This window comes from Falco naumanni, chromosome 5, assembly GCF_017639655.2.
Source record: "Falco naumanni isolate bFalNau1 chromosome 5, bFalNau1.pat, whole genome shotgun sequence".
In the NCBI taxonomy this organism is placed as follows: domain Eukaryota; kingdom Metazoa; phylum Chordata; class Aves; order Falconiformes; family Falconidae; genus Falco; species Falco naumanni.
The window spans coordinates 30,816,338-30,829,452 of NC_054058.1; the positions used below are offsets into that span (position 1 = coordinate 30,816,338).

Below are 13,115 nucleotides of genomic sequence, written 5' to 3' on the forward strand. Positions count from 1 at the left end.
ATTGAATTTGATTTCAGTTGTGCTGTTCACTTTTAGCATAGCCTTTTAGAAGCTACCGTGGTGGGCATCTGCCTTTAGCAGATACAAGCCTGCATTGCAAAGTAGTCATTAACCTGGCTTCCAAGAGCTATTAGAAACCTGCCTTCAATCATAAAAGATTAATTCCATTTTCAGTGGATTTACTCCACTTTCAATTTGAAGAGCTCAAAGCACTTGGCAACAAATATGAATTGCCATTCAGCACCACTCACGGGAAAATCAGGCACAGCAAGTTTAGGTGACACACTTGGTTCTGTGGCCCAGCCAGGAGGGGAACTTGGTCCTCCTCCTTCTTCTCCATCCCAGAGCTCCCTCTGGGCACAGGCAAAGGGAGACAGAAAGCTTCTCACCAGACCAGGTTCGGCCCTGCTGTTTGCTCTGCCCACAGCAGAGCCTCAGAAAAGCGTCTGCTCATGGGGCTGTTGCTGATGAGGGCACGATGGGAGTGTGGGGTAGCAGTGAGATGACAAAAGTCCTCCTTGAAGGACAGCTTCTGGGAGGGCTTCCCTGAAACCCCTCATCTTCCAGCAAACCCAGCTCTTGGCTTGCTTTAGGCTCCTCCTTCAAACCCTTTACCTTTACACCCCACATTGGAAAAGGCTGTTCTGCCAAATCCTGTTGCTGAGATACTTCAACAGGCTGCAAGTCATCTCAGGCCCTCCAGTGAAGCTCTTAAATGCAGCAACTGGGATGTGAGCTCGAAGTTAACTACGTTTATCAATTTTCCTGAAGTGAGACTTTTACATCGCTCCTTCTTTCACCTGCTACAGCTCTAGTTACCATCTAGCCACCAAACAGCCTTGCTGCATTCTAACTGGTTGCATTTCTTTTGCAGCTATTCATAAACGATGCACCTATAAGCTATACAAATGTTGCAACAGACATAGGAATTATTCATGGATTGGGAAAAGTCCTGGATATCCAGAAGAACAGATGTGACATCAATGATACCGTAATCATCGTAAGTGGTTCTGTTCGTATATAGATGCTTAAAGGCCCATCAGAGAGATCTACAGTCAAAGACAGCTCAACTGTACAGGATATGTGACACAGTATTTTCCAGTAAAGAATACATGCATTTTCCACAAAAGGTATTCCTACCAGAGTTTTAGCATCTATTAAGACAGCTTTGATCCTGCAATCAGTATACTGACAGCCTGGATTAAATATAATCAGAGAATCACAAGAATAAACAATTCCTGAGTTTTAGTTTTCAGAAACGAATAATAATGCACTATTATAATACATCTTCTTAGCCAGGCCACTTGTTGATAAAGTAAACAATGGGCAAAAAATGAAAATAAAATATCTTTAATAAGGAAAAAGATTTCATTCCAAGTATAGATTACCACTGCACATACACATGAATTCCTTGTATCCTCCGACTAAAGCATTCTCCCTTTTTTGTTCCTTTTACATATGAAATATAAATGGGTTTACATTCCTTTAAAGAATAGGCTGTGATTTCCTCAAACTGGCAGAGAAAGGTTTCCTTTGTCTTTTCTCATGAGCGAGTCAAGCAGGACACCAAACAGGCAGCTTACCTCCTTTTTTATGGAGCATGCAATGAACTAGACAAGGAATTAAAAATGAGACTTGTGCTTCAGTTAAAGCAAATTTTACAGGCATGAACTTCTGCAGCTTAATTCCTTTCGTTGGGATACAGGCCCATATTTGATTATATCTCACTCAAGGCCTTTCCCCAGCTTTGCCCTGTCAGGTTCTTTGCACATAGTCCTTTGTTTTCCCATGGAAAATTATTTTCCCTGCTGTGTTCAAATGCAGCAACATACCTAAACATTCATTTAAGCCTTGCTAGAAGTAAGGATATACTTAGCTAAACAGGAGTAACATTAAACATTGTATACTAGGTGCAGCATGTATCTCAACTTTTTTTTGCAGAAACTGACCTCATGTGTGCAAATGATTTACATGCACAAATAGCACAGGACATACACCCGAGTTTTCCATTTCCAAGCTGCCCTTGTGCCACAGGCTGCCTGTGTCCAAACTCAGGATTTTCCTCTTGCTGTGCTTTAGGTGGAGAGGCCTTTGGGAAGCATTGCTTTAGATTAGAAGAACAAAGAGAAATACCTAAAGGAGCTTTCCTTCTCTTTCCCCATGGCAGAAGGCTTCCGTGCACAGGGTGTCCCTACAGAGCCACTGGTGGGGATGTTCTTCTTACTGAGCAGTGCAGCTACCTCACCACCTTTACCAAAGGTGTTATCCTGACTAGGCACCCTGAGGGCTATGTTTAGAAATGTAGCTGGAAATTATGCATTTTCTATTAAACAACCTGCCTGCAGCTCTATACAGTCTGTTAACCACCTCCCATTTGTGTTGCTTAAGGAAAAGTGCAGAATTTGTTCACAGCCATCAAGTTGTCCCCCAGGAACAAAAGAAATAGTAAGTATTTTATTATTAACATTGTTTATTATTTTTTTTAATCATTATATGCATTCAATCCTAGTTTTAATATAATGGCCTCAGGTTCAGCTAAAGTTACTGCAGCTACTTCAGCCCGCTACATACATTGCTTATAGTCAACAGACTCAATGCACCCTGAGAGCAAGGCAGCAGAATCAAAGGCAGCTTAAAGACAGTTTTATCTTGAAAGACCAGTTTCTAGTGTGCGTTGGGACAACTGAAGACTCCTCAAATTGCAAAGGCTACCCCTACCATGCAAAATTGAGGGAGCCAAACATGGTCTTGGAGTATGCTTGCTACAGGAGGAATTACAGAAGCAGCTCTGAGCCCTTCAAATCGGGGATGGACAGAAGGACAAATGCAACCTGTCCCTGGCAAGATGCTGTGAGTTACGGTCACAAGGAGACTTGGAGGCTATAGAGACTTCAGACGCCCAGGTCCAACATATGAGAACTGCAGATATTTAGCAGATCCCTGTCAATCATGGTATGACCTAGAGTTCCTTGGCCTCTAAATTTCTCTGGGAAAGCCCCTCTGTTTCGGTTATATAAGTATATTTTCCTTTATTATTTTTAATTACTTATGCTAGTGGTAGGATTACAAAGCATATCAAGTCCCATCCACCCCATTAAAGTAACTGACTGGCAAGGTCAAACTGAAGAACGTTTCATGGTAAAACTAAAAAACATTAACATTTCCTTTACAATGAACAGCTGGATGGATGCTTATCTCAACCTCCTAATGAGTGTACAATGAAACCCGCAAATCTTCAGCAATCTATCCCAGCTGTGTCCAGACCTGGAAGATAATGTTTCACAGCAGCTGTTCTTGCAGAACTTTGGCACTCAGTTTTCCAAGAAGAATTGGAAAGAGCAAGAAATGTGTCAAAAAAAATAAAAAAGTTTGTCAAACTTCAGAGGGAAAAAAAAAATGTGTTCAATTCTGAGCAAAGGCAGTATTAGACACATCTTAAAAATGCCACAGGGCACTGAGTTAAATTGATCATACTTCCACTACAAAAAATCATTTAGCTAATGCAATTTTATTTCTACAAGTGTTTCCTTCATTTTCATTGCGAACGTGTGAGTCAGTGCACAGCATGCATAAAGTTAATGTCCCATTTTTTAAAACATTTAAAAGTAGCTGATCAATATTACTTAGAAGTGCAGCTGTTTCTCCAATTTCTGTTCAGGCAGGGGAGAAGAAATACTGCGTCCTCTCAGAAAACATCAGAATGTACACCATCCAGATCGGCTGCCAGCCAAAGTGCGCTAAAACCGTCATTGTGAGTACACCACTTTTGCTGCGGTAAAAGCCAGGAACCCCCACCCCTTAACTTCACCCCCCTCCTAATACCCACTAACGTACACAACACTTCAAGGAAGTCCCTGACAATATATTTATTGACCTTTTTTCTGGATGAAGCAGAGAATGGAAGGTTAAAGGCTGCTGATGGCTGCAGCATGGGAAGGGCTGGGAGCCGATGTGATGCAGAGGGAGCGCAGGGAAGGGTAACCTTATGCTTGCCCCTAGCAACCCCATCCACTTTTCCCTGGGGTGATGGAGGCCACCTGGGTCCTACCAAGGACTTGGGGTGGCAGACTGAGCCCCGGCACAGTAAGACCAGAGACCAGCAGAGCTGAAGTGCTGCTAAAAATCCAGATCTCCAGTTCACCTCCACCCAGCAGCAGTCCCAAGAGACGATACCCGGCAGCCCCGTCCTTGCTGCCACGCTTTGCTACCCTGGCCCTGACCCTCAAGCACGGCATTTCTGGGTTTCCAGACAAGGGAGTGCTGCGCGGGTTTCTTCGGACAGCAGTGCCAGCCCTGCCCGGGGAAGGCAGGGAACGCCTGCTTCGGAAACGGCGTCTGCCTGGATGGCATCAACGGCACGGGCACCTGCGAGTGCGGAGATGGGTTTGTCGGTACAGCATGCGAGAGCTGCGTCGAAGGCAAATACGGCCGCAACTGTGATCAAGGTACTGAGCATCCCCAAACCACACAGGCACCTTCGCTAGCCTTGTCAAGATGTCAAAACCTTGCCCCTAGATTTTCTAACCATGTCCATTCTGTATCCTGGAAAGGTACATCACTTTCAGGGGAATAGGCCAGTCTCAAAAACATCATTAACCCCTTTTCTTTCCCCAGTATGGTATTTTCTCTCTACTCCCTCTTTTGGAGACAGCGCCTCCTACTCCGGCATGCTACAGACTTAGAACAACATGCAGCAAGAATAATCCTCTTCAGCACTTCTTTTTCACCAGCACTTTCCCATTAAAACACAGTTTCAGTCCCTGTATTTGGGAACAGGGTAAAGATAAGCACATTCTGAATTCAGATTTATTCTCTAGTCAGAAGTCAATAGGCACAAACTAAAGCATTTCTTGAAATAGCCTAGGAACAGAAGGTGCCATCAGCAGAAGATGTCTGGGTTATCCCTTGTGCCCTTCGTATCCCTCACTGTCCTGCCATGCACGCTGCTACCTTACCCCGGTACAGTGGTTTTCTCCTGTCTCTCCCCGCAGCATGCACTTGTGTCCACGGGAGATGCAGCAGCGGGATTGATGGGGACGGCTCCTGTGAATGCGACGTTGGCTGGAGAGGGGTGACGTGTGAGACTGGTGAGTGCCCCCTCCTTTTTCTGGGGTAAGAAGGGAGCATTTCAGGAAATGCCAGAACTACAGTTACAATCAGATGCCAGTGCACTACCAGATAATGCAGCCGCTTCCCACATGCAGTGAAATACAGGTGACTTTCCTGTGCTATGGCAATTAATTACTGTATTAATAGAGAGCCAGCCAACATACTGCTCATGAGACTTAAATGCCTTACTTAGCTAATTCTCTACCTGTGTCACACTGTAATTGTCCCAAAAGAACATCCCATTTGCCAAGGCTATATGTTTTGCAGAGCAGAGTCACCTAGCATATTTTGATCCTCAGCTCAAAAGCCTCTCAAATGCTCCAAGTTATTTTAGCTACACAACACTGGATACTAAATTATGTTCTTACTAATACCATAAAATTAATTAGCAAATAAATAATTTTATGTTTAATACAGCTCCTACATCCAATAAAATTGAATTTTATTTAGACAAAATTAAAATGTATTAAATAACTCTTTCAGAACTATAGGCGCAATAGTATAAAATAAAAAATAGTATAAACATGTTAATAATAGCATTCAGTATCAGTTTTAAATTTGCTTTGGGAAAAAAACAGCAATGAAATTAACTTCATGGTTAGAAATTCTATAATTGCTATAACTGATCACATTTCAGTTCCTTTAGAAAACCTACACTTACATAATTAAACTAATAACATGCAAAACTCACTGGACTAAATACAGGTAAATAACAGCAGGTGAAATAAATTCAGTTTCAGCACATCACCAGGAAAATAAGTGGTACCCACCGATCTATACAGATGCAGTCTCTAAAAAGGCTAAAGGCACAGTTGTCTGGTGCAGAACCCATACCAGACTCCAGCTGTGCATGATGGTGACAAAAGATTGGGAAAGTAAAAGAATGTTGATCCAGAAGGTTCTGATCCCTGTTTCTTTTTTTTTTTTTTTTCCTATTGCAGAAATCAAAGAGGACGCATGTAACACCTCATGCCATACCAGTGCTAAGTATGTATGAAATCCACTTATTTGGAGGAGAGGGGAGAAAAAGGGATCTCTTGCAAGGCAGAAAGAACAGTCCATCTTAGTCTTTTTGAAGATTTCTCAGCAGCATAGATAATACTCATGTTTTCCATCACAGAGATAAAGAACAATGTTAACATAACATACTCTGTGATGAGACCGAAAGTTCAAAATGCACATGTTAAAAGCAGAAAGAAATGGGATTGGGGGGGGAGGAAGAAAAGAAAAAGGAAAGAGGAAAAAAAGAAGTGAGACACCCTACCATACAGTATACAAAGAAATGGAGCCTGCAGCACTAAAGCGAACAGGAGGCCACGGCAAGACAGATCACAAAGCCGGGTTTCTGAGGTGGGCTTTATCTGCTCCTCCTGTTTGCTCTATCCACCACCACACACAGGACTGAGAAATGCCATCAACACTAGGGACTTCACTAGAGGGCAAAAAAAAAAAAAAAATAAAGCTCTCAGCAGCCCGGCACCAATACTGGGGCAGTAATTAGTTTTCAAAGGAGCAAGTGGTCTCCATTGAGCTATTTACTGAAGTGCACCTGCCCCCCATCATTGATCAAACAGCAAGATTTACATTACCCCAAGACATTAAAGAAACAAGGAAATGTAGCTGGAAAGACTCCACATTTTCAGTCACAGCTCTTCTGCAGGAGCAGAGAAACCAGAGGGGCAGATGTAGATCCCTCTCTACCCTGTGTATTTGTGAACTGCAGTTCACAGCAGCAATATTTTACCAGGCGTTTTTGGCAAAACTCCACCCTCAAATTTGCTCAGGGGGATCCCAAACATGCTGGCATCAAGACTGTGCTTCTGACAGGAGAAGCAAACTGTTCTTCTCTTAAGCCTCATTCATCCGCTGCTGTACCCCTGTAGGTACACGGATAGGTGCAGGCATGGCAGGAGTGCCGGGGCAGGACAGGACTGTGCTGGCTGTGTTGTGAAGCTGTCCCTGGGTGACACCAGGGAGCAATCCCTGTACTACACAGAGCTCATAAGGCAGTAAACCCACGCTTGCATGCAGAAGGCCAAACCGTTCAAAAACACAGAACTTGAACCCAGAGGGCTCAGACACCTGGCTCCCACCCCTGCACATCAGTTCTGCTGCATCCCTCCATAAATTGTGGGCACACAAAAATTTCTGTGTTCTATTTGGGTGAGCAGGCATGCAGCTTCCGGAGTTCTGCAAGAGAAACTAAGATGCCTGATGACCAAAGCGTGCATTTTTAATACTTAAAATAATGCATCCAAGATGAATTTGGAAAGCTTGGTCCAACTAGGTTCATTTTTATGGTTGTAACCACATCATGCTGTGTGGTTAAATGCCTTGTTATTTCTATGCGACATTACCCTCAGAATAATGCACAAAAACAAGGGCTGTACAGGAGACCTAACTACTTTTTTTCATTTCTGTTCTTCTTTACATGTCATCTCCCTCCTTCTACTTCTTTAGCTGCCTTCTCCTATCAAATGGCACTGCCTATTGCAAGTGTGCAGCTGGGTTTGAGGGCAATGGCACGTTCTGCACAGGCAAGTGAACTTTTTTCTTCCCTTTTTTTTAAAAAAAAAAAAAGAAAAGAAACCAAAAAAAAACCAACTAATATGGTTGAAGCACTCTGGTCACGCTGGAGCTGGTGAGAGATGAGCACTTCCCTAGACATACCTAAAAACCAGGAACTGCTGCCAGTTTGCTCAAAACGAGTAAGAACCCAACAGGTGTGGACCCATAGCAAACAAAGGGCTCAAAATCCCCAAGCTGCGAGGCATTGTGCTAGGGGAGACCAGAGAAAAGGGAACACGCCGTGCACAACCCAGGCCCTGTTGTTTGCACAGTAATGAAACCCAGATTATGACTTTTACTCCTTTTCCCAACAAAGGCCAGCAAAGACAGACCAATTCAGGATACAATAACACCTCCAGCTATTGGAAGCTGTATAGCCCTACAATTTCCTCAGCTTTCTGAACTTGCACAGATTTCTGGGGAGGTAATCAGTTTCTTCAGACCAGAGAGATCGGAGAGACCCTCGGAAAGGGGCAGTAGCAGCTTGTCCTAGGTGTCCCTCCAAGAGTCTGGCATATCCAGACTTATGAAATAGGCTGTTTCTGGCTACAGTAATTGTAATTAATTTTACAGTTGCTTTACTTAATCCTTAACTGATTAAAGTAAGGCTTCTGGGAACAGAAGCATATTTGTCTACTCACAATGGCTGGCAAGGTCCTAGTCCAAGATTTTAGCACTCTTACTCTGGCTGCTTTCATTTTCTCTTTTGGCACAAATCAATCAAATTCATTTTACTCCACTGCTGGGAAATTCCCCGTGTGCAGGAAGAGCTGGGTGACACAGGTCACACATAGTGGCTCTGAACTCACACTTATTCCCCTGTAGAGGATTCCTGGGGGAAACTAGTCACAGGACAAGTCATGTCCCCAGTCTGGCTGTTACAGCTGCTGAAACAGCAATTTGAGGTCATTTGAGACAAAACCTAAAGCAACGACTGGGCTGATTTGATTCACACTGAAGATCAGAAAAGGCTCTGTCCCTGCTCTCAGGGTAGCCCAAGCAAACTCGATTTGCAAGCCTCTGACTCATCCAGAGTTGGAGAAATGGCACAAGCATCCAGCTGAGTAACAACCAGGACTTTTTGTCACAGGAGGGCCAGGTGGTATTACACTCTAGACCTTCTGCAAGAAAAGGCATATGATCTGTGTGCAGAAAAAGGCAAGCTAAGGTAAAGCTCCAAATAGCCATTTAGAGAAGAATGTGAAGGTCCCTTTTCTGGTGCTTGGTTGGAACAGGGAGAATCAGAAGATGGGAAGTTATTGAAAGTCAGTCCTGGATGAATTCTTATCTTCTAGAGTAGAAACATCTTCTCAAGTTTCCCTCTTGTAATCAGATGTATTAAATATCTGGCACTAACGAAGTTTATGGCCTCTTAAATCAGAAAGATTCTATGTTCAGAAAATGTTAGCAAATCCTTTTAAAACACAGAGACAGCTTAACCTAAAAAGTGAAAAGCCATTTAAGCACGCTGGTTTAATCTGGGCTGTTGTCACTGTTCAGCTATTGATGCTTGCAAGACCAGCAACGGTGGCTGTTCTGCCAAGGCAGAATGCAGAAGAACAACACCTGGCAACAGAGTGTGCATCTGCAATGCTGGCTACACCGGGGACGGAATAGTCTGCATCGGTAAGCATGTGCAATGTCTCATGTATCACAGAGGAAATTACAGGAGTGAGTTTTCCTGTAGATGGAAGATCCCTCTTCCGCAATGACCCAGAAGTGCAGTTTCCCGATACTATAGACCCTGATGCCAGAGGCATCTCTACCAGCTACATGGTCGATACTACTTGGCAAACCATGCAGCTACAGCAGCGTGGTGTGACACCAAAGCTTACTAAAGATCTACCTCTCGACAAGGATAGCCCCATCTTCAGCAGGTTGATACACTCACACTCCTCTGATCATTGCAAACTTTTAAGACTTTTGGACATCGATGTGCCATGCCTCCCTAGGTATGGTTTTAGAAGTGCAGGTGGCAGTTTTAGCCTTTACCAAGACAACTATGAGACCTAGACTAAAGTATTAAGTAGCTAAGGGAATGAGTTCCATTGATTCGCAGTTGGCATACATCTGCATTCCTAGTATGCTTTACTTAAAATTCTCCCTTCTTGGGTTTCCAGAAGCCCCTTTTTATTATAATGTTTCTGTTTTACAAAGAAATCAACCCTTGTCTGGAGAACAACGGTGGATGCGATAGAAATGCAGAATGCACACAGACTGGGCCAAATCAAGTGAGTACTTTTTCAGTGCAGAAAAATAAGACTGGCCAAGTGTTTAGAGTTGCGTAAAGAAACATTTCCCCATCTCAGCTTTATTTTTAAATGGAAAAGTGGATTCCATAACAGAAATTCTGAAAAAGCATATGCTTCCCTCAAAAAGGTATTTGAAGGGGAATATGGACAAAAATGAAAAAGTTAATTTCAGTAAAAGAGATCCAAAACTGCAGAGGAAAGCGGTGTTTTGCTATTTCAGGTGGTTGTTTTTCTCCTTTGGGAGGCTTTGATGTGTAAACATGTCAGTTTGAAAGTATTGCCAGATAGTGTTTCTTTTATTGTTATAGAAACTGTCCATGGAAAAAATCTGTTACAGACTAGCCCTTCTCCCAGCATAGCTCAAATGTATTCACAAGGAAACAAAACGTCCTGAGTCATAGCCCTCCTACAGGGCTTACAGCGCATCGGCATCCACGCGCTCCTCTGCTGCTCAGCACCTCCAGTGCAGAAGCACCGCATACTCTCTAAGGAGAAAGAAGCATGAAAGGGCAAGGGGGGCAAAGGAGAAGCAAATTGGCCAGGGCAATGAAGCAGCACAGATTAGTGTTTCTATTTTTCTAACAGTTTCAGAAGAAGCTGAACTCCCTGGTTGAAGCACTTCTTACCATCCCCTTATAGTTTCATATTACCTATTGGGAGCACTGTAATCCTGCAACTGCACAACAGTTTTTCTTCAGGAACAACATAGGAAACAGAGCAGGAGTCATAGGCCACCTCCTGCCTTCCAGATGTCCAGGGACAGGAGGGGCAATAACCCCACCAGCCCTTTTTGCCAGTATTGATCAATTAACTCTTTGCCTTGACTGTCATTTGCAAGTCAGTACATTTCTGGGGGGAGCACAGAGCCACTTACCTCTTTTCCCATCCCTCCAGACAAGACAGATGATGGCTATTTTCTTCCATGCACCCTCACTGGGGATAGAACTAGTAGCTACGACATGATTATTTATCCTTCCTTACCCACTTCCTCACCCATCGGAGCAATAACAACCTCCACTACAAAATCTCAGCGCTGCAGAGGGAAACTTACAGGACAGAAATGTGTCTGCTTTCTGTAGGGCTTTCAATCATCCAGGTACATAAAAAACTGCTATTACACTGCCTAACAGTTTTATTTCTGCTGCAGAAATCTCCTTGAATTTTCAGTCTCCTACATATTAAATGTGAATTCTAAATTGAGAAACATTAAGCACTGAACTGGAGAGGAAGATAAGTCATTTCCTTGCAAGCATGTTAATTTTTCATCTTCGTGATAACTGCAAGTGCAAAACAGAGTAATTGTGACCGAAGTGTCAAGTATATTACTGCTGCATGGGAATCTGTCAGTAAAATCAGGACACAATTCCAAGCATGTTTTGGAGATATGTTTCATCCAAAAAAAAAAAAAAACCCAACATAAAAAAAACCAAAAAAAACAGGAGAAAGGAAGAGAAGAGCAGGGTCACCAACATATGCAAATAAAATGGTGGAAACAAATCAGGTGTTTAGCCTGCTTTGCTAGCAAAATGAACATGTGCAGATATCAAAGGGGTCACTTCAAATGACCAGCACAGCAGAGGAGAGGTGAGAGATGGATAGATAGGGAAAGAGCAGACAGAGCCTCTTGGAATTCCCCAATCATTCCCCAGTCTCGCTCTATGGTTGCTCATGCTAGCTAAAAAACTGCTGCAGGAGACAAGATGTACTTTTAGCTTAATAAACTGTATACCACATCACTATGAAATAATCTGGAAAATACATAAATTAAATATAACTGTGCTGAAAAAAAAATCAAACATCTTTCCATGCATTAATATTTTCTGGTTTTGCTTTGTAGGCAGTATGCAATTGCTTGAAGGGATACTCTGGAGATGGTAAAAAATGCACATACATTAGTCTGTGCTCACAAGTAAGTATCCGTTTAAGGTCTTGTTATAATCATTATACTTTTGGGGGTTTTAGCCATTCAAAACTAAGTCAGATATGCCCAGAATCAACTCCTGTTAACTTAGCTAGCTTTTAAATATGTTTGGATTAGTACATGTTTTAGTGCTGTCACTGTTTTAGAAGTTTAAGTATGCAATAAGGGTTTTTCCTGGACCACAGCCTGGACATGACATAAGTGAGGGCCTGGACTCATCACTGAGTCTTAAAAAACCCACTTCAGATCTAGAGAAACCGACGCTAGTCTGTGGTGGTAAAATGTAAATCATATCTTCTGAGCAAATCTTTTGTCATTGCTAGAGTTCATACAAAAAGCCACTGAATTTGTGTTTGGGACACAGAGGGCTTACCAGTATTTAAATTACTACTAAAAAATAATAAAAAACACAGTTTCTAGGTAAGACAACTTAAGAGCTTAGTTCAAATGACAAGAAAGAGAAGTGTGATCTACTACATATTACTGTAATGACCAAAAAACCAAAAAAAAATCCTATAGTTCAGGTTGTCGATGCTCAGGGGCCACTTCTAGCTCTTCTAGGAGCCAGGTGATTGGGAACAAAAGATAATAGTCTATGGTAGATCAAAACACCTGTTTATTTTTCACATTCTTCTGTCATTAAGTCCTCTGGTGTGATTTGGGACCTTACCTGTGCAGTTTGAACAAGAGAAATGATCGAGTGTCAGCATACACATCCCCTTCTCAGTCAGAAATTTTTCTAGCCTAATCAGACTACCAACCCTCACATTGCTGGGTCATTACCACTGAAATCCATGTTGGGACAAAGTTACTCAGGAGCCTGGGCATCCCTGGAGTAGATGTTTCCAGCAAAGGCCCCAGCCTACAGGCTCACCTATGGCAGAGCTCCCACAGAGCAAAGAGCAGAGCGTCACAGACTCTACAGCCACACGTAGGCTGCATCCCAAACACATCCCTGCAAGATGCATCGTACAGGATAGCAACACCGCAAGCTGCAGCAGAGGCAGGTTAGTGAACAGTGAAACAGAGGAGATGGGTGGGAGGATGAAAACCTATCACCTTTTCTTGATGGAGAGGTTAAAAAACCCAAAACAACTAAAACCAAACTAAAACTCATTCTTCACGTAAACTGTTTCCTTCCATAACACACAACCCAGGACTTCCCGTGGCATTCCTCATTCTGTCCCTCACTTATCACTGCAGGCCAAGAATTAGCCACATCTCTGGTATGTGAGCTAGGTGATGCAAAACTAGCCACATATTTG

The 13,115-nt window shown here is 42.9% G+C and overlaps 1 protein-coding gene across 2 annotated transcripts in view; it reads left to right on the forward strand.

Annotated features, from left to right (window-relative positions):
* STAB2 (stabilin 2) overlaps positions 1–13,115 on the forward strand; it is an 89,591-nt gene that overhangs the window by 49,594 nt on the left and 26,882 nt on the right. For both annotated transcript variants that reach the window (XM_040596802.1, XM_040596803.1), the window contains 10 exons: positions 875–1,000; positions 2,389–2,445; positions 3,659–3,751; positions 4,250–4,445; positions 4,992–5,087; positions 6,051–6,096; positions 7,570–7,646; positions 9,178–9,303; positions 9,835–9,908; positions 11,767–11,838. In XM_040596802.1, coding sequence (XP_040452736.1) covers positions 875–1,000; positions 2,389–2,445; positions 3,659–3,751; positions 4,250–4,445; positions 4,992–5,087; positions 6,051–6,096; positions 7,570–7,646; positions 9,178–9,303; positions 9,835–9,908; positions 11,767–11,838 — 963 coding nt within the window. The remainder of the gene's footprint in view (positions 1–874; positions 1,001–2,388; positions 2,446–3,658; positions 3,752–4,249; positions 4,446–4,991; positions 5,088–6,050; positions 6,097–7,569; positions 7,647–9,177; positions 9,304–9,834; positions 9,909–11,766; positions 11,839–13,115) is intronic.